We start from the raw sequence: 20193 nt of genomic DNA, 5'->3' as shown, positions 1-20193 counted from the left end.
TTATATTTATATGTTACATATTATGCATGCGCGATGTAAGAATAATGTATATAGAGCCATCATAAATTACTGCTCATAATTATTATTAATACCTTTGAATTTTATAATATGTCGATTAACACTAATAACAAAAAGTACATATTAATATGAGTTATTCTGATCGTAAGATAATTTGCTATGTTATGCATTAATAAGACCACGTGTGAGTATGGCGTCCTATATTAAGAGGATATCAGTGTAGTATTTATTATCTCTCTCTGACCCACGCGCGACATAGAACATTTTACGTTCACAATAATGATTATAACTATATTAATTTCTCAAATTCGAGTGAAATGACCTCTTATAAAATTTAAAGTTAAAAATATTATCTAAATCATCTCATTGGCGTTTTATTATATTTTAATTGTAAAGCGAGTTACTTATGAGTTTTTTTAAGATGTAAAATTTGCAATGTACAATTTACGATTTTAACTCATAACTTCATTGTTTAATACCACGGACGTACATACGTATGTACGTCCGTGATTAATACTTAATTAACATAATTAATACTCATAACTCGCTTTAAAATTAAAATATAATAAAACGCCTATGATATGCCCACAGATATATAAAAATACTAGATAGCCGACTTCGGTATTATTATTGTCTCCAATAAAATGGCTACCATCGTTATCTAAGAGGTGAATATTTATGTTGTATTGTATTGATAAGTAACAATGTTACATGTTGTTGTATGTATATATTTAATCATGATATATACAAAGTAGTGTCTTATCGCATACTGTATCAGTTTAATTTGTAAACACTCACCTCTTAGATAGCGATTGGCGGCCATTTTGTTGGAGACAATATTTTATACGTATGGACTATAGCAGTCAGTTATCTAGTATTTTTATATATCTGTGGATATGCCCAAGATAACATTTTTAACTTTAAATTTTATAGGAGGTAATTTCACTCGAATTTGAGAAATTAATATGGTTATAATCATTATTGCGTCAACGTAAAATTGTCTATGTCACGCGAGGGTCAGAGAAAGATAACAAATACTACGCTGTCATCCTCTTAAAAGTCCTATATAACTTTCGAATTAAGTATTTTTATACTTTATACAAAAATGAGTAATCGTACCTAGTATATCAATGAAGAAGCACTAGGAAGCTTAAACAGTGTGATTATGGTAAAAGCGTATAACTGCAAATAGGTAATAGATAATTCAATAGGTACCCAGTGAAGTAATTCATAATAAATTTATTATTTTATTATTATAGATACCTATTCAAATTTATGTTATGGCCACCGATTCCCGGCGCCCCCAAGAGTACCCATTGATTATTATCCTACGGGGTTTCGATTTGTGATGTGAGCAAACTCCAATTTCACTCGTTATAATATATTATAGGTACTCACGGCTTCATATTTTATACATTTTAATTTACGACGATTGTTCCTCTATAATGATAACAACATTTCGTAACAACCGGGGTGTGCGCTCGCAATGGCAGCTGTGGACAACTGCAGCTCATATAGTTTTTATGGGATTATGTGAGACGTATAAATTATGCACGGTTTTCGCGAACCCGACGGAAAAGTAATTCGTAGATATGATTTGCGAGCGGTTTTCCAGGTAGAAAACATCTTCCTTGGCCACGGAGTACCTATACCTACTTATACATTTTCACTGCGCATTTTATACGTCTCGCTATTAATTTAGAACTCTGCAAGAGTCGGGGAACGGTCACAGATCATGGTAGCTATGTGTAGACATTTGTATATTTTCGTCCATTCCACACACGTCGTTTGAATAATTTATTCAGACGTATCCACACGAGGTTACTATATTCAACGCCCTACCGCAGCGGAAAACGTCGGATGTCCTGCGACTCGAATTGCATTCGTTATTGTGGTGACTTAGGGTATTTGTTCACCACGACCACAAATACCGCTTGCCGAACGGTAAAATATAAGGCATTATCTCAAGGCACGCCTATGTCGGCTACTTCGCGTGGAATTTGTTGTTACCACAGATATATCAAACTCTGTAAATCTGTACATTTATTTTTCTATCGCTCGTTTTATGGTTATTGTATTAAGTGATTTGACCTAATTAATGGCAATAACATATTAATTTAAAAAGAAATACAAGAAACGTAATTTTTATTTTTCTACGCTACCTGTAAGACCAACAACAATAAGTGATTTTATTTGAATTGAGCAATTATCATTTTATTATTTACAGTAAGTTATAGTTAGTTATATTATAGCTGGTATACATTAACTATAGCAAAAACTATACATTTTATAAAATATTGAAAGGTCACGCCTCTCACAGGAGTGTATAACAAGTAATAACTGTAAGATAGCAGTTTATTTATTATTATCACATATTAAAAGTTGTTATTTATTTTAATTGTTCAATAAGCAATTAAGTTATTTTTATTTTATAAATATTAAGTGAGAAAAGTTAAATAACTACTTAGGTATAAAGTACCATTAAATTTAGTATGATAAAAATAAACCACTAACACAAAGCACAAAAGACACAATAAAAGTTGTTCAACTAAACGACACAAAAAGTGTCATAAGTAGATGATTTTGTGTATTCTGAATATTTCTGAAAGCGATATGAATCATTTCAATTTTAAGTATATATTACGAGGTAGAGTTTAGTTTTACAAACGGTATCAATAAAAGTTAAAGTTTTGAAAATTTTAAGTCACAGTCATAATACGTTTTTAAATTACATCAAGTAGTACGGAAAATTATGCGCACTCATAAATATTTTATAGGAAATTTAGTATATTTTGTACTTGGGTGAAAATAATGAATGTTTTACAATTTCATCTTACTTGAGTATCACTAAAATAAAATCCTTGAATAATTGATTTATTACACTCATGTAACACATTGAAGCACATTTTACTAACCGAGTATGAATTATTATAAACACAAATACACTGATTAAAAACCAATAGGCAACATTCTTTTTTTGTTGAACAAATAATCGTTTACGGTACAACCAAATACTAATATTTATGTGGTTAACAGTTACAATGACAACAAAATAAAAAATTTAATTAATTTAACAAAGAATATTAATCATTTAAAAATAAACTAATCAATTACCTAACTAACTATACATAATATAGAATATAGATAAATCAAATGTATTAAACTCTCTAAACAAAGTAAAATATTTATTATAAATCTCTTAAAAGATTCACAAATTAAAATAATTCAGTCATGTTTTATGTTATAATAATATTGCTTATGACTGTAAACTGCCCACTTAAACGTCCTAAGTGGGTAACAAAATAATTTTGTTCAGTGACTATAAATACATTTATGGTCCACATGTACAATGTACATCTATTTTTAGCTATCCACTAAGCAAAATATGAAATAACAAGGACGTCAATAAAATAAGATAGTACCTACATTGGATATTTTGACCGATGAAAATTTAGTTTAAACGAAGGGGAGTTTGCTATTGAATAATTGTCTAAAAAAGGTTTCATTCATAAATTATTAACGACTTTTATCGATGTGAGTGCATGTGACGTTATGGAATATGAATGCAATGCCAATGTGCGCACGATTATTATTTTATAAAATATTAAAACTAGAATATTATTTTCACATAACACGGTCGAACGAACACAAGGACCAAAAATGTAATGTCACCATTGTTTGGCTTGAAATATTTGTCCATATTTATTTGACATAATGCAAGATGTTGTTTTTGTCGATGTCGTCGTGATGACCGGTAATAATATTATACAACATATAGAAATAGTAGTTAGGCATAGGCACAAATAATGTTTGACATTTAGAGGGGGGAGCTGAAATCCTATACTTTAATAATATCGTCTATGATTAAAAAAAAATTAAGAAAAATTTAGGGGATTAGCCCCTAAAACCCCACTCATATATTTGCACCTATGTAGTTAGTCGATGCTCGAAGATCTGCTGGGCGTTTGATATTATACTTTTAAAAAACTATATGACAATTGTCCACTCAAAATATGACTCTGGGTAGAGTTCGATATAAAAAAAAATACTTGAGGGTGATACTATGCGTATAGGTACTACTATACTTGTAGGCAATATATCAACAAAATACAATTATGTTAGTTTTCTAATCCGTTAAAATTCCACTTTAATAATGGACCTACTCGACAACATTGTTAAGTAGGTACCTAAATGTTACGGCAACGCACGAGGTTGCTGGCGTGGTATAATACAAAACCTAATTTAATAAAATACCAACTCAATACCTATTTTAAAATTAGGTACCTATTTTATATTTTTCACAATTTCAAACTTCAACACTTGTTCAAAATGGATTAGTCAGTATGCCCCCAAAATGGTCACCGACCCGGAATACAAACATTTTGGTATAATAAAATACTAGTTCACGATAATATGTTACGCAACATTTATTGTGGCCTTATCATTTTAGCCGGTCGCATACTCGCATCAGATGTTAAAGTATATTAATAAACATGAACTTTGTCGAGTTCGCTAGGAGTCCTTTACTTCCGGTTAGTGGTTAAAAAATATAATAACTATACGACTGTAAGTCTGTATACACCAGATAGTCCCGTATATTGACGGGAACACATTCTTTCGTATATAGCTTCTCTACATGGGTATACGTCATATATTTATAATAACGTGTTGGTAGTATAAGTGCACTGTTACTACATTTGTATCCGTAGTCTAGATATTACTCTTAATAGTTTATTATTATTACTATTATTTTTTATTTTTTGTCTAAAATATATATTTATTCGTTCCGTTTGATTTGCTTTTAAGACGAAGCTACCCATGCATACGTTGTCCGGTCTAACACACGTACGACATAGCAATTTTTTTGTTCACTAGTTTCAATAGTGTGCTGTTGGTTTTGATATTAGAGTTATTTGACCTATTATAAAACTTTTATATAATAATATTATCTGTGTTTAAGCGTTGACTTTTATTCGATATTTTAATTTTCAACCGAATTATGAGCATATTTATTTTTTGAATATATCACATACTCATATCTTTGCTTGAAAATGAAAATTTTGAAAAATCGGCAACGCTCAAGCACAGATTATATTCTTACCTAAAAGTTTTATAATAGGTCAATTCACTCTAGTTTCAAAAACTAACAGCACACTATTGAAACCTGTAAACGACAATCTGCTATGCCATGCATGTGCCAGTAAAATATCCCAGAATAACTACCGAAGAAATGTAGGTACATACTAATTTCCAAACGATTTTTGTTGACAATTAAAGTTGAAATAATTTTTACCCTTGATTATTCATCATAAAATCTCCAGAGAATATTATAAGCAAAGAGAAATTTGAAAATTTGATTTAGGTAGGTACTAACAAATATAGGCAGCTAATGTAACTTTGATAAACTGAAATTTTACAAATTATTAGAGAACAGGATTCAATTGAAACTATTAAACAGGTAATTCAACAATTTGGTAAATTACTAATCAGATTAAAATATAAACAAGATCTTTCCAAACTTACTCAATAAACGATGTATTGTTAAAAAGACATAAATATCATTGATTAAAAATAAAATATATAGAAACAATTTTGTAATTTTGTAGGTTATTTAGGTATTTTCAATTTCTATTTAAATTTAAAATTACAGTCAACTCGCGATATGACGAATATCGATATAACGAAAATCTTGATATAACGAATAAAACTACCGGTCCCTTGAAAATATCGCGGTATAATATAATTTCGATGTAACGAACTTTCGATATAACGAATTTTTTTCTCGGTCCCTTGAAATTCGTTATATCGCGAGTTGACTGTATAATAAATAATTTTAATAATTATCGTAGGAAAAAATGAATAATAATTTGGCTTATAGATAACTTAAAAAAATAATTCCGTATTAATAATTAATATATGAGCGCAAATAATTATTTATTGTTTAATTATAAACATATAATAAATGGATCTCCTTTTGAAAATATTATTAGGTACTTTAAAATTTAGAATATTTAAATTAAAAAAAAAATAATGAAACAAAATATAATATAAACGTAATAATATATTATGGCATTTTTTAAACTTTATGAATAATGGTCTCCTATCAAATGTGAAGGCTAAGGGGAGCACTGTGAATATCTACTGTTTGGAATTTAGGTAATACCTATATTGTTATAGATTGGATAATGAATTCGAAAGATGAAAGATCATGAAAGATTGTTGAGCTTGTTGTGTGACTCTGGACTCATACATATTTTGTAATTATTAAAACGATTAAAAATATTTAGGTTTCAATAATCGATATAATGTATAGTAATAGTGATTTTGTGAAACTTAACAACGGTTCCCTTTAATGAAACACAATTTAAACAAACTTGACAGGTACTATATTAATTTAAAAACAAATAATTTAACAAAAGCAAATTATATATATATATACAAATGAGAAGGAAATAACAATAAAAATGATTGGTATAAGTTGATGTCGTAAAAAGTTTAAAAATACTTATTATATAATATATAAAAATTTATATTTACACAGCTTTATTTAAAATTGAAAAATGAATAATTAAATGTAATTAATCTTGTAAATAAGATAAGTGTTTTAAAGTACCTACTAAATGAACAAGTATCTAAAATTTTATTCTCAGCATATTTTATATTGAATAGAAGTATATGAAATACAATTTTAGTAAATATAATAATATTGTAGATTGATAGTCAAAAACACGTGTGTAGATATTTGATACGCTATATATATATTTTCCAACCAATCATTTTACAAAAATGTAACGGCTTTTTCAAAATTGATTGAAAACATGTAAGTAAATAATTTTCAACCATGATAACTTTGAACATAATATTTTTATATAAAATGAAAAGTAATATTCATATACGGACGAATTCCAAGCAAAATTTATTTTCTTGAAATACTATAAGTAGGTAAACATTTTTAAATTGAATTTCTTGCCATCATCGTTAAGGTAAAATGTAAGACAGTTTTATTATTTTCACGAATTATGTAAATTATGCAGTTTAAATATTACTAACGAAATAAATACATTCATAGGTACTTGCATATATTATATTAGTTTTAACGTTAAGTGTAGGTATAGAAGTAAAAAAAAAAAACGTTATTTTAAAGAGGATGCTAAAATATAGTAAACTGGGGGAGTAAGTTGGCTACTAAATGCAATTACCGTGTATTTTCCACTTTGAAATATATTAATTAAAATAAAAATAAAATAAATATGCTAATTTTAATTGATCTTAAAATATTTTCTCTAATCTAGTTTTAAATTGTATTGTAAAAGCAAATAATAATCTAAAATTCAACGGGATAACATAATTAGCGAATTAGCTATAAATTGTTTTTTCCATATTTAAAAAATAACTTCTATTAGGCACAACTTTAAATAAAAATATTCTTTATCTAGGGCAAACACTTTTCACGTACAACTAATGTAACAAAGTCGGAAGGGTATATTACGTGGGTGTTTTAAATTTAAAAAGCCTTATACCCGTGTGAATCGATTATTATTTTTTTGCGAGGGTAGGTACGAATACTTTAAGACTTACATATTATGACCAAATTCAAATTTGGTTTTATTCGTGAGTTTGGAATTTTTACGAAATGTTTGAATCTTCTCAGTGTTATACTGAACTTTTACTTAAAATTATAATAGTCCATTGATAATATTATAGACACTACATCGCAGATAGATAGTGTTATCTCTCCGATATTTAATTTCATTGTTATTTTGAAGGGTATGGGCGAATTTATTTGATATTATATTTGTTTTTATTATTAAAACCATACCCGTAAAATCTATTAATAAACTTCCAGCGATGGTCCACCGTAATAATATTATACTACCGTACCAATCGTATACTTATTTTGGAAAAGTTATTTTTATAAAATTTTTCAAATATTTTATAATTTTACATGGGCATTATCTACGGTTCAAACATTCAAGTATTTCTAATTTTTATAGGTTTACATCAAAGTATCATAGACTTTAGTATTGTAACCAACAAAAGTGTGGAATAATACAATTTCTCTAACCGTATTAAAGAGGCCGTATAGTAGGCCATAAATCGAAGGTGATTTGATTTGTAACTCAATAATTTTTTTCTGGTAAACCGAATATTTTTTATGACAAAAAAATACTGTTTGAAAATAAAAAAATAAATTGTTACTTGGAACACCAACGATCCATTTGTGGGCAGAAACAAAATATAAGTAATATTTAGAATCAATTATGATGTACAACACATTAACAACTCAAATCTAAATGTGGGGTATGAAATTAAAATACAAGAATGCATATAAAAACAATTGAAATATATTATTATGTAAATTAAGCTTCGTAAAATATATTCATATTTTGTGCATATAATATGCATAATATGCATTGAGTGCAATTGCAGTAGAATTTATATACAGTAAAATAGTTAAGTCACGAGTGGGATGACAACAAATATATTGGATTTACTTTAATTTAAAAGAATACATTAATAAAATAGCTTTTAACAGTGTTGTCACTTGAGCAATGCCTACTTGTATTAGAAGTTTCAAGTAGGTATATATGTATATATTGAAATTGAAGAATTAATCATTTGTGAAAATTATGGGAGTGAGGGTCGTAGCAGTCAGAACTATATTTCACTGGGCACGCTAAAGGCACCTGTTTGTAAAAGAAAAAATTTGCATTGCAAAAAATGTAAATGAGTTTCAATATTTAAGGAAATGTGCAAATTCTGAAAATCATTGGTGAAAAAATAAAGAAAATCAATAACGTTTTAATTTTATGTGGGTCTACTTTTGGCGTCAATACACTGCACAATAAAACTTTTTTTCATAAAAAACAAGTTCACAAGGGCACGTTGGGGGTATATTATACTGTATAGGTACCTATATATATATTCTTTATGAACATTATCAATAGTAATAAAATGCAAACTTCGAAAAATGTATTCTACGGTGTCGTAAAACGTTACCTTTGCTACGCCTTTTCCATGTATTTCTACAGGGGAGTGAAATATAATATTCGTAACGCTTATAAGAGTACCTACCCACTATCGCGTTTCGGGGAGGTGTCCGTTAAAGATAGACGTTTGACGGTATCGTGGTAAAATCGTTTCTAAAACATTTACATATACTTCTGAAACGGATTTTTGCATCCGTTCACAGCAGTAGGTTTTACTCGTCGATCGAATACTGTAATATTATTTCTAAACATGATATGTTAATTTGCAGCTATAATAATCCTCCAGACTTACTCGATGAACCCGCAACCCGGACCGGACAATAATATTCTATCGAGTACTATAATATTATTATCTTATACGTGGTCTCTAGTGCCCACGATCTCTGCCGAACGGTGGGGGAAGATGCATAATAATAATATACAAATATACTATGTACGAGATTATAGTTTAATGTACAGAGCGGGTCAAGTCGTTTTCCTCGGTATCCCTCATTTTAATAATGGATAATCACTATAAGGCCCGCTATGCAGTCTGCATGTAAGTACAACAATATTATACAAATACATTATTGAAAAGGCGAATAATATGGACTCGTGTTATAAACTATATTATAATATAATAACACTAAAATCTGGTCACCGTCCACCAAGAATGTATACACACTTAAAAAAAAAATTGATTGATTTTTAGGCATATTCATTATAGTTTTGTTCTCGTTCTCGTTCTTAATACGACTGAGGGTGATTCGTTTAAATATTTACGACTGAAAGTTTTTCATCTATTTAAAAGAGCTGATAAGACGGACGATCAGTCGATAAATGTTTCTAAATAAGGAAACTAATGATGAGTAATGAAGTTCTAAATTCTACGGTGATAATCTGATAACGAATATTTTAATGATTTTATACATTTTTTAATTATTAAGGAAGGCAGAAATCAAAAGGAGCATAAAAATAAGGAATCGATCACCAGAAATCTTGATCAGGTAATTAATAGGTATTTGTTTTTTTTAACATTATATTCAGTTGTATTATTTTTATAATAATGATGTTTCTTAGATTTAAAAAAAATAGATTGAAGTCTTAAATAAGATATTTATAAGATGTCATATTATACAATGAGATTATTGAAGAACCGCACCATAACGTTCTTGTACAACTGAATTATGACGAAATAATCGAATAGACATTAATTTCTGTGATTTCGTTGTTTTATAAATTAACTTAATATAAAAACTGACCTCTATAAAATCCCACCAATCGCTATTTGGTATCCTTCCACTACTGATATAGACCATTTTTTTTATGTAAGAAAATGTTTACAGAACCATTTAAAAATAATCTCTTTGATAAAAAAACACCCTTTGCTCAGAATTTAAAAGCAATAAAGATGAATGTACCTGCGTAAAGTTATTATACCAAATTGCACGAAATTGCATATTGTAAATAATATCTCAAAAAATGTCCCTGAATAAAAACCATTTCAAGCTTAAATAATTTAGAACTAAAACAATACATTTTTTTACTTGGCTAAAAATTTGCTTTAAAAGTTCGATAACATATTATTATTATAACATATAACATAACATTTTTGTGTGTAATGCTTTCCTGGTTTATAATTTGCTGTGTATGATATTACCTGTTTTTAAATTCCAATGTAATTTTCCCGGCTCGTAAGTTTCTGTGTAAAAGTTACCCCCTAATAAATCTTCCTATTGATAATCACATTCTCGCGTAATACAATTTCTATGTACACAATTTGGATCTTAGACACTGAGTAATTTGGCAAAATCTGATGACTGTGGCATTGAAAACGGTATCCGCGAGATGCGTAGTATACGTTATTAATCAAATATTTCATATCGACAATTTAAATTATTTGAAAAATGTCAAATAAAAATATTATAATATTTAATTCATACTACAATTTTACTTATAAAATACTGAAACCGACAATACCGTATGTGAAAAACTTTGAATAAATTAATACGGCCGTCGTCTGTGGTCAATGGATTGTTTCCGTTTTTATAATTTCGTAACAAAGAGGGATACACATTGCCAACATTCTATCAGATTACGAATACGGTTTCAACTTTTAGAGTCCAATATTTCATACCCAAGGAATACAGTGAGCCGAATATATTCGAAATATATTATATATATTATTATTCTGTGAGACAACGCACTTGTATTTTGGTCCTAAGCAATATTGAACTGAAGCGTGGCTGCAGAAGTCACGTGTCACGGCGAGCACGGTGGAACAAGCTGAACAACAACAATGATAACGACGACGACAACAACAACAACAACAATGCGCGGGTATCTACATTGCAATGAATAGTGTCGCACTTACCTCTGGACGGCCAGGGCGAGCGTGAGCCAGATGGACGCGGTGTGGAACAGCGTTGGTATGACCTCGTTCATGGCGTACCACGCGTAGCACGACTCGACAGGCGACAGTGGCTTGTAATGGTTGCCAAGCGTGTACATATAGAACAGCCACGGGGCCGGGAACAGCAGCGTGAACATGTCCGACAGGGCCATGGACATGAGCACCACGTTGGTGGGCGTTCGCATGTGCCGCTTGGACAGCACGACCACGATCAGAGTATTGGCCACGATGGTCACCAGCAACAGGAACGGCATGACGAACCCGTACATGGGCCTGGCGTACTGGACAGGCATCTCGGTGGTCACGTTCAGATAGCCACCGCCGTCGGTCTCGTTGCCGCCCTCCACCGTTCCGTTGAAGTCGAACAGGCCCGTCAAGTACGTGGGCACCACGGCCGTATAGTTTTCCTCGTTCATCGGATCGTTCGTGCCCCCGCCGATGACTTATTTGACTGTTCTCCTGCTTCCGATCCCCCGCGCACCACTTCCTTCAGATACCTCGCCTGCTCCTCTACGACCGGATGGTCGTTATGGTTGTGGTGGTCGTCGTCGTCATCGCGGTATATACCGCGGTTCCAGTTGTCGTGGCGGTAACCCAACGCCGTCGGTTGAGGAAGTGCTGGTGGCGAGTGTGCAGGTGACGACGATGTCGAGTCCCGCAGCGGTGTTGGCGCGTCGGCGGCAGCGACGACGGCGTTCGAGTTCGCGCGATCTCCTCCGAGGAGTGCGGTTCGAAAAAAACCACGTCCGGCGTGTGGGTGTGTGGGTGGAGTCGCGAAAGTCGAGTTAGTGTCGGTTCGTGTTCATGTGCGATTGATTCAGTCGGCTAGACCTGAAAAATAAAAAAAAAACGAGATCATATAAATAAACAATAATATTGTGATGTTATTGAGGATGACCGCGAATAGTAAATCACATTTTCGCGTTGGTCTCGGTCTCGAGATTTGCTTACAGGGCCGGGTTATGCCAAAGTGAATGGTGGATGGAGGACTTTCCCAAATCGTTTTAATTTGTTTTAGGTACTACCTGTATAATTAGATCCCGTCAGTGCCGTTGTTACAAGTAGTTTTCACCACACGATATCGTACAAGACCCGAAGGCACAAAGTTAGTAGGTACACCTCAACGTTGAAAACCACAAACTGCCGATTTCTATAACCGTGTTTATGTGTTCCAAAGTTATCCATACTGTAATTATTAGTACAGTATTATATACTCTTTCAACTGCCGTTGTATATTGTATTCCAGATGACGTGGTCAAACGGGGAACCTTGTTTAAATGTAAAGCTACTATACGACCTACCTATAGTATAATGTTTCGTGTTAATGCGTATACACTATACAAGTTTTAATCGATATTTTACTACCTATACCACTATACTAACTTTACCAATTGACTCAACGATTTATATTTTTGCAGTGATTACGACCTAAACCAACTCATTCTATAATACACGTTTAATATTTTTCAATATTAACAATTTCTTAGTCCAAAATTCTATATAATTTTTTTTCTCTATTATAAGTTATAACCTATATTTAAATAATATACATTTTTGACTAGGTGTCAGTTTCTTTTTTACTTTACAACCAGACTATATCATGTTTTATTGTAAGCGGTTCATTGCATATTTAGGTCATGTCACTATTTGAACTACCTATTGTAACATAAACCTGCGAGCATAATAATATACAGATCAAGTAGTAGAAGTAATTTGTATATCCCAAGGAAAACATTTTTATTTTTTACCAAACACAATATTTTACCATGTTTTGAATAACTTTTATCTTTTAAAATACTTCTTTGATAGTTATTAAATGTGATTACAATCATTACATTTAGCATTAAATCCATTCGATTTATTCAATTGAAACATTATCTGTACAATATATAATATTATATCTGTTAAATGCGTTTACACAAAACCAAGCATAAATTAGATCAAAATCAATTTTAACTTGCCGACCTTACAAAAAAGTTGTGTTGCACTTACATTCTGTAGAGTACAATATTGTAAAAATATCAGGTAGGTACATATACAGAATTATACTTAGCAGTGCACATTGAATAATATTGTTTCCGGCGCAGTGCATTATTTAATATTGTACACATTCAGTGGATATTATAATATTATGGAACTATAATTCCATGTACGATAATAGATTACTATTAAATTCACATTAATATTATATTGTTATTGTTCAAGACGTCAGACGGTGTTGTGAAATTTATAAATTATAATGTGGACGTAAACATTATACGTTAGTATTCAATTTGAGGCGATTAATGAGCCGCACGCTTTTTTTAAAAATAAAATTGCTTTTTTTCATCGTGTGGGAATGGTAAGGCATAAAATCATGAATATGCTCATACTCAACCTTATCCTTTATCCCAACATATCCCACAGTAAAAACAATAATTAATCATATGTTATGTTATAGGTAATTAATATCAATGATTTTTTTTTGTTGTTTAGTACAGGTATTGCTCGTTCACTTAAGTAGGTATTGTCTTAGACATATTGAATTAGTTTATTTTGATTGAAGTATTAAATAAATAAAATATTTTTTTTTTATTTATGATCAACATTTCAAATCTAAAAACATATTCTAAAATAAGAAAACATTGTAATCCCATTACAATTAAATAATTATTACATTTCATTGTAAGTGGAATGTGGCTCTAGAATCAAAGGATTGTTGCTAAATATAGTCATTTTTTGCTGTAGTAAACTCATAGTATGAGATCAATAGCGAATTATAAAACGATTTATAGTATGACAGGTAAGTAGGTATCTTTAGGGATGGACTTTAAAACATAAACCAGATAGCTTCAACTATGGGTTTAAAGAGTGATTATTGTTTTAATAATGTAGATAAGTAGGTACTATACATTCATTCAACAGTTGGTTACCTACCTATGTGATAATATTGTAATATCGTTCAGGGTTATTCGTTTTTAACAAAAGACATAATTGCATTGTTACAAAATAATTACCTTTCATTTTGCAGGCGTGATTTAATTAGGTAAAAACGAGAAAAATAATTAGTTTTAAACAACATTTGTAAGCAATATTTCTTAAGAAACATTTAAAATATTGTAATATCTTCAAAACAAAACAACAAAGATAAATAACAAATACTAATTACCTTGTAACATTGTGAAAAATTCAAAAACTGTTTACTGCTAGACAACTAAAACGTACAGTTCTGATTAAAGTTATCATAATATCGTATTGTAGGTATATTATGTTCTCTTTTAGAGATGATATTAATAATTATTCCAAAACTGTTAATTATAATTATTATAATTTATGAAGCGTAGGTAATTGTGTTATTACTACAGGTACGAATTTAATTAACTAGTTGTTCAGGCCACCATCATTCAACCACCATTTATAAGCATTCGATCAAAATGGAAAGTAATTTATATCATGACATTTAAATGTAAAAAAATAAAAACGTACACATTTTAACTGAATTACCATAAAATATTATTTTAATATCAATACAATGCATAATATACCTATTCGGCCTCCCTTATGGCAACAATGACTCAATACTGAGTTATTGTACATTTTTTCTTATTCGTATTTAATAGATTCAGAGCGAACCAATATAACATTTTTTTTTACAAATCGTATGACACACGAAATATAGTTTTCGCTACTTCTGTGAAACCATAATATTTGACATAACCCACTGTAATATATATACTTTTTTCCTAGACATTTGAAACACAATACTTTTTATGGCTTATAAGCACAAATCCAGTTTTTGATTTATTATACTCTGAATAAGTTATAATATCTATAGAGATTCAGGTAATAGTTATAAGTTATAACCTATATATAATTATATAATCTAAAATGATGCTAATAATTAGCAAGTAATAACCATAGTTGTTGAAACCTTAACAAATAATAATAATAAAATAAAATTACTGTTTACTTTTTAGTTTTGACAACTTTGCATATTTGTAGGGATTAGTCTACTATTAAGTATAAGACACATAGTGATCTCAGAATGAAACGGTTCTAACGTAATTTTTGTAATTGTGCAGGAGAACGTTTTTAAGTTAGCCCGTACCTATCATTCACGTATGAATTAGAACCTTTTCATTCTCTGTATCTCATTGAATAATCAACGGATCGATACGATTTCAGGATTGAATTATACAATAAAAAATATTTAATAATAATATGCGAAAAAATTGATTTAGAACCTTTTCATTCTGAGACGACGACATAGTGATTTTAGTTTGCATTAAAATTGTATAATTGACATTTCTGATATTAAAGAAGTATTCATTCCATGATTATATTATACTATATAAAATCTAGTTAATAGTTTTTATTTAATTTTAATTTTGAGTTGTGTTTATTTCTGTTGAAAACACTGATAAGACCTTGCCAAAAAACAAAAGCAAAACTTGAAATTAACTTGATATTATTTTTTATTTTAACCGTCCAAAATGAGTGAAAATTATTCACTAACAGGCTGAGCTTTGATTTAAACTAGCAACGATTACAGTATTATTATGACTACTTTACACAATTTTTTTCAAAACATAATAAGAAACTCATCGTTATAATAGTATTTAGGTACACCGAAGTCACCAAAATAGTTAAATCGAAATTATTGGGGAAACTTTACAACTGATTAAAATTAACATAAATATATTATTAATATAAATATACCTAATATTAATTAACATAATTATAAACGTAAAAAATATAATAGCTGTAACAATATATGATTATATTAAGCTTGAATTTAAATTATATCGTCGGCATACAGCGTTGAATTGTAAGTTTTGGTGCAAATATTGTGTTGATAATAATAATAGGTATAAATGTGTAAATATTTGAACGTGCTCGAAAACTCTCACCGCTGCGGGTACCTGTGTAAAAATTATCACCTGGTGGAACGTCGTCACTCGTCACGCGTTAAGAGGCCCGACTGACTATCGCGTGCCATTTCGCGTGACTATATCCCGTGCCGACTAAACCGATAAATTTTGCCGTCGAGTAATGTTCCACTACGACAACATTATGGTGTATTCACTAACAGTAAGTTGTAATAAATTATTAGGATAATATTATTATTATTTTTTATAAAATTTGAAATGCTAATATATTATGATAAAATAATATGTACCTAAGTTGAACGTGTGATTCTTTTTTCATCATTTTAGCACAACATAATTATGTCACCCCTGATATATCACCCAGTAGGTACTCCACGCGCGCCATTGTGCGGAAATTGGGGTTAATAACTCTCATATATCTAAACACATGGTTGCCTAATGGTTAGAATTTAAAAATGTACAAATTATATTAAACTTAATATAAATCACACTAATAATATTATCTATATTATTTCTATATAGTAATGCATTCCACCAATCACGCCTTCGCTTATATTTTCTTGAAAAGTATTAACGTCTTTAGAAAGTTTTTTTTACATAATTTACAACAAACATTTTTCAAAATAATGCGTTTTTACAATTTTTTTTTATCGTTATTTTTTTTTTTTTAGTTTGTTTTTTATTCAGTTTCTCGTTTTTCTTTAAATATAAGATATAGGTAATTCATTCATTCACATTTTGTGTATAAAAAAATTCTCAGGGTAAGCGATTTGATTACCTACTGAATATTAACAAACACGTCGAAGTTGATCAAAAAAATTAATTGGGGGAAGTGTATAGTGTTGGCGTTTCTGCTGATGGGTAAGACTCGTCCTTTTGTGTACGCCGTTTGTTGCGAGCAGTAAGGATGAATGTCCACAGCGAATTTTTAATTCATTACGTTAACTATATTAATATCCAACCCACGGGCATATACTATGGAATGTGTCTACGGAATTATATTATTATTATATATCATATTGTGTTCACGTGTTGGTGAAATGATGGGGAAGCAAATGTCAGCTGGGCGAACACGTCATTTCACCGGAAAACGGTCGTGGCTGTAGCGTGTGTGTTGATGAGCTCGTGTGGATAATCTAAAGACGACTTACGAAAAGGCCAAAGGAAAATATGTGAAAAACAATCTGTAATATCATAGAACACACGCATGCCCATAAGTGCCATAAAGTTAAGAAATATGCGTCTGCGATGTATATTAAATTTCGTAATGGCTTATGAGCATACCTATTATTATTACGTTACGTTCGCATTTCTTTCGGGATGTAACATTTTTTTTTTAAGTAATTTACTGAGCAAAAAATACGGCGTAGGTACATATTAATATTCAGTGTAAATTTTGTAATATTTGATATTGCGCTGCGATTAGTACACACACAGGAACCACACAACTCACTTCTTACATATTATACTCTTTTTCAAATGAGAACGCACCGGGTCGCGCATCGTTATCAGAGGCGGAACCACAAGCCCCTCCCACAAAATTAGTAATTAATTTCTGATTAGTCGCCAATGATCGGCTACTTTCGACGCCGCCGGGCATACAGAATGTTAAATTATTATTATAATTATTATTATACAAGGTGGCACCACCTACGACAGCTGAAACTGTCGGGAGTGGGGAGGCCATGCGCGCGTTTCGACCGGTTTTCGTCCGCCGCCCGGTGCGTTCTCATTTGAAAAAGAGTATAGTATTATTATAATATATGATATTATTTATTTTGATTATTTTCTGGGTAGTAAGTATATACGTATTCCTACTACTAGAGTATTTTTTTTTAAAGCAACGAATCGTAAATTGATTTATATAATAAATATGAACACAAAATATTATTATGCATGTGTACATAATTATTATTTTATAATATTTTTATATAAATAACATAAATAAGACAATTTTGATTGTTTTAATCATTATAAATTATATCGCAACGTATAATATTCATGCAAATTAAAATCGTACATCAATCCAATCAGATAAATCAGAACTAACATAAATAAAAATTCTAGCTTCAAGTATCGTATAATAGTTAATGTCATAATTTTATAGTAAAAATAATAAAATAAAACTATAATAAAATTAACAATAAAAATATATTTTACTCGTATGGTATTATATATTTTTGTGAAATATACAATGTATTATTATGTGAGATAATATTATATATATGTGCATTTCTTGATATGTTGTGACTTATGTAGGTAGACATATTTTTATGATTTTTCATATTTTTGTTAGCTCATTGCTATAATAGTTGATAAATACTGTATTTTGGAAAACCACGGATGCATTTATAAAACTTGAATAACAATATTAGTTATGGTTACAGAACGGTCTCTTAACATAATGAATTTGTTTGATACTGTCTTATATCTAGATATCACTGTTATTTTGCACAAGGTGGATATATATATATATATATATTATCCACCTTGATTTTGCAGTTTTGATGTTTAAATACATGATTGACGAACCTAATGTGTATAGTCTTTATTTAAAACTTCATGGTTTATAATATCAATCATTCTGTAGTTATGTTTTGAAACATTGGCCTCGTAAAGACGTTTAATTTGAGGATTCGCTTTGTAATTGTTGTGGTAAAAAAGTCTGTACATTTACCAGGCATACATCTCTACATTCTTGAAAAACGAAAGAATTAGGAATGACTAATGGACTCGAAAATCGTTGTGTAGCATAGTAATTATTTAAGACCACTTATAGGTTTAAAGTATCTACTAACAACTCGTTACTTTATAAATATTTAATACCGTTTATTATTCTTTTCTCAATACGCCATTTCAAACCTTTGGTTGAATTTAATACATAATATAGCATCGTTTATATAGCTACCTATAATGATAAACGACGTACCTACTCTTTTCAAACGGATAGTGTTTTGAAAATAAAGAGACTACCATCTCCACAATAAATTTGTTATTATTTTTAAAACCGTTTGATTGTATTGGTTCGGTCAACCAACGACCATAAAAACAACTTTTCTTTGCTTATCGTGCCCAATGCGTTATTGTACAAACGTGACTTTATTTGTCTTATAACTCCTAGCCACTAAAATAAGTATGCTCCTAATCATTACACTCGATCTTAATTGTTAATTTGATTTTTAACAGTTAATATAACACTTTCACGTGCGTTTACTTACATATTAAATCTTTTCTTACGTATATCGTTATACTTTGTATACTGCTGCGTTATGTATGTCCGGAGGAAACACTTACATTTTGTATAGCATGACATTCTAACTCATAAAACAATTTATTATTTTTGTGATGTAAAATTATTTTCATTTGATAGTTTTTTCCGGCACAATCTTTCTTTAAATATATTATAATCGTTTTCGCATTAGTATTATTAATTCATTTTAAACTTTGTGTAGTGACGGAAATTCTTATGTGAAAATAACTATAATTCATTCAACAAATGAAACACTAATACGATTTTAAAGAACAGGTAAGGTTTACATGATTCTTATAGTTAATACATATGACATTAAACTTTTTTTTAGGGAGTAAATAATATTAGCATAGTAAGTTATGATTCTTACCTGGGAACGGTTTTTCTTTTATTATGTAATTTATTTGTTATTCATAAACAACTGAAAAATGTACATTTTTATTTAAATTAATTAAAAATACTATTACGTATATTTGATTATTTATTATTATTAGTTTTTTTTTTTTAAATTCTATAAAATAAAATTTACCTTCAGCTTTTTATTTAATTTTGTATTTAGGGTTTAGGTATTCTGGATTTATTCGTACTATACGGTCAATCGACAACATAGATGTGTAATTGTTTTACAATAATATATTATAGTAATAACTGTTGTTCAACCAATATTCGAATGTA

The 20193-nt window shown here is 29.8% G+C and overlaps 1 protein-coding gene across 1 annotated transcript in view; it reads right to left on the bottom strand.

Annotated features, from left to right (window-relative positions):
- LOC100162115 (sex peptide receptor) overlaps window positions 1-20193 on the bottom strand; it is a 229472-nt gene that overhangs the window by 101127 nt on the left and 108152 nt on the right. The window contains exon 3 of the mRNA XM_001944418.5: window positions 11362-12231. Within this exon, the coding sequence (XP_001944453.1) occupies window positions 11362-11816 (455 nt within the window). The 5' untranslated portion in view covers window positions 11817-12231. The remainder of the gene's footprint in view (window positions 1-11361; window positions 12232-20193) is intronic.

The sequence above is a fragment of the Acyrthosiphon pisum genome, chromosome X (genome assembly GCF_005508785.2).
Source record: "Acyrthosiphon pisum isolate AL4f chromosome X, pea_aphid_22Mar2018_4r6ur, whole genome shotgun sequence".
NCBI classification, from domain to species: Eukaryota; Metazoa; Arthropoda; class Insecta; order Hemiptera; family Aphididae; genus Acyrthosiphon; species Acyrthosiphon pisum.
This window is presented reverse-complemented; position numbering and strand designations above follow the sequence as displayed.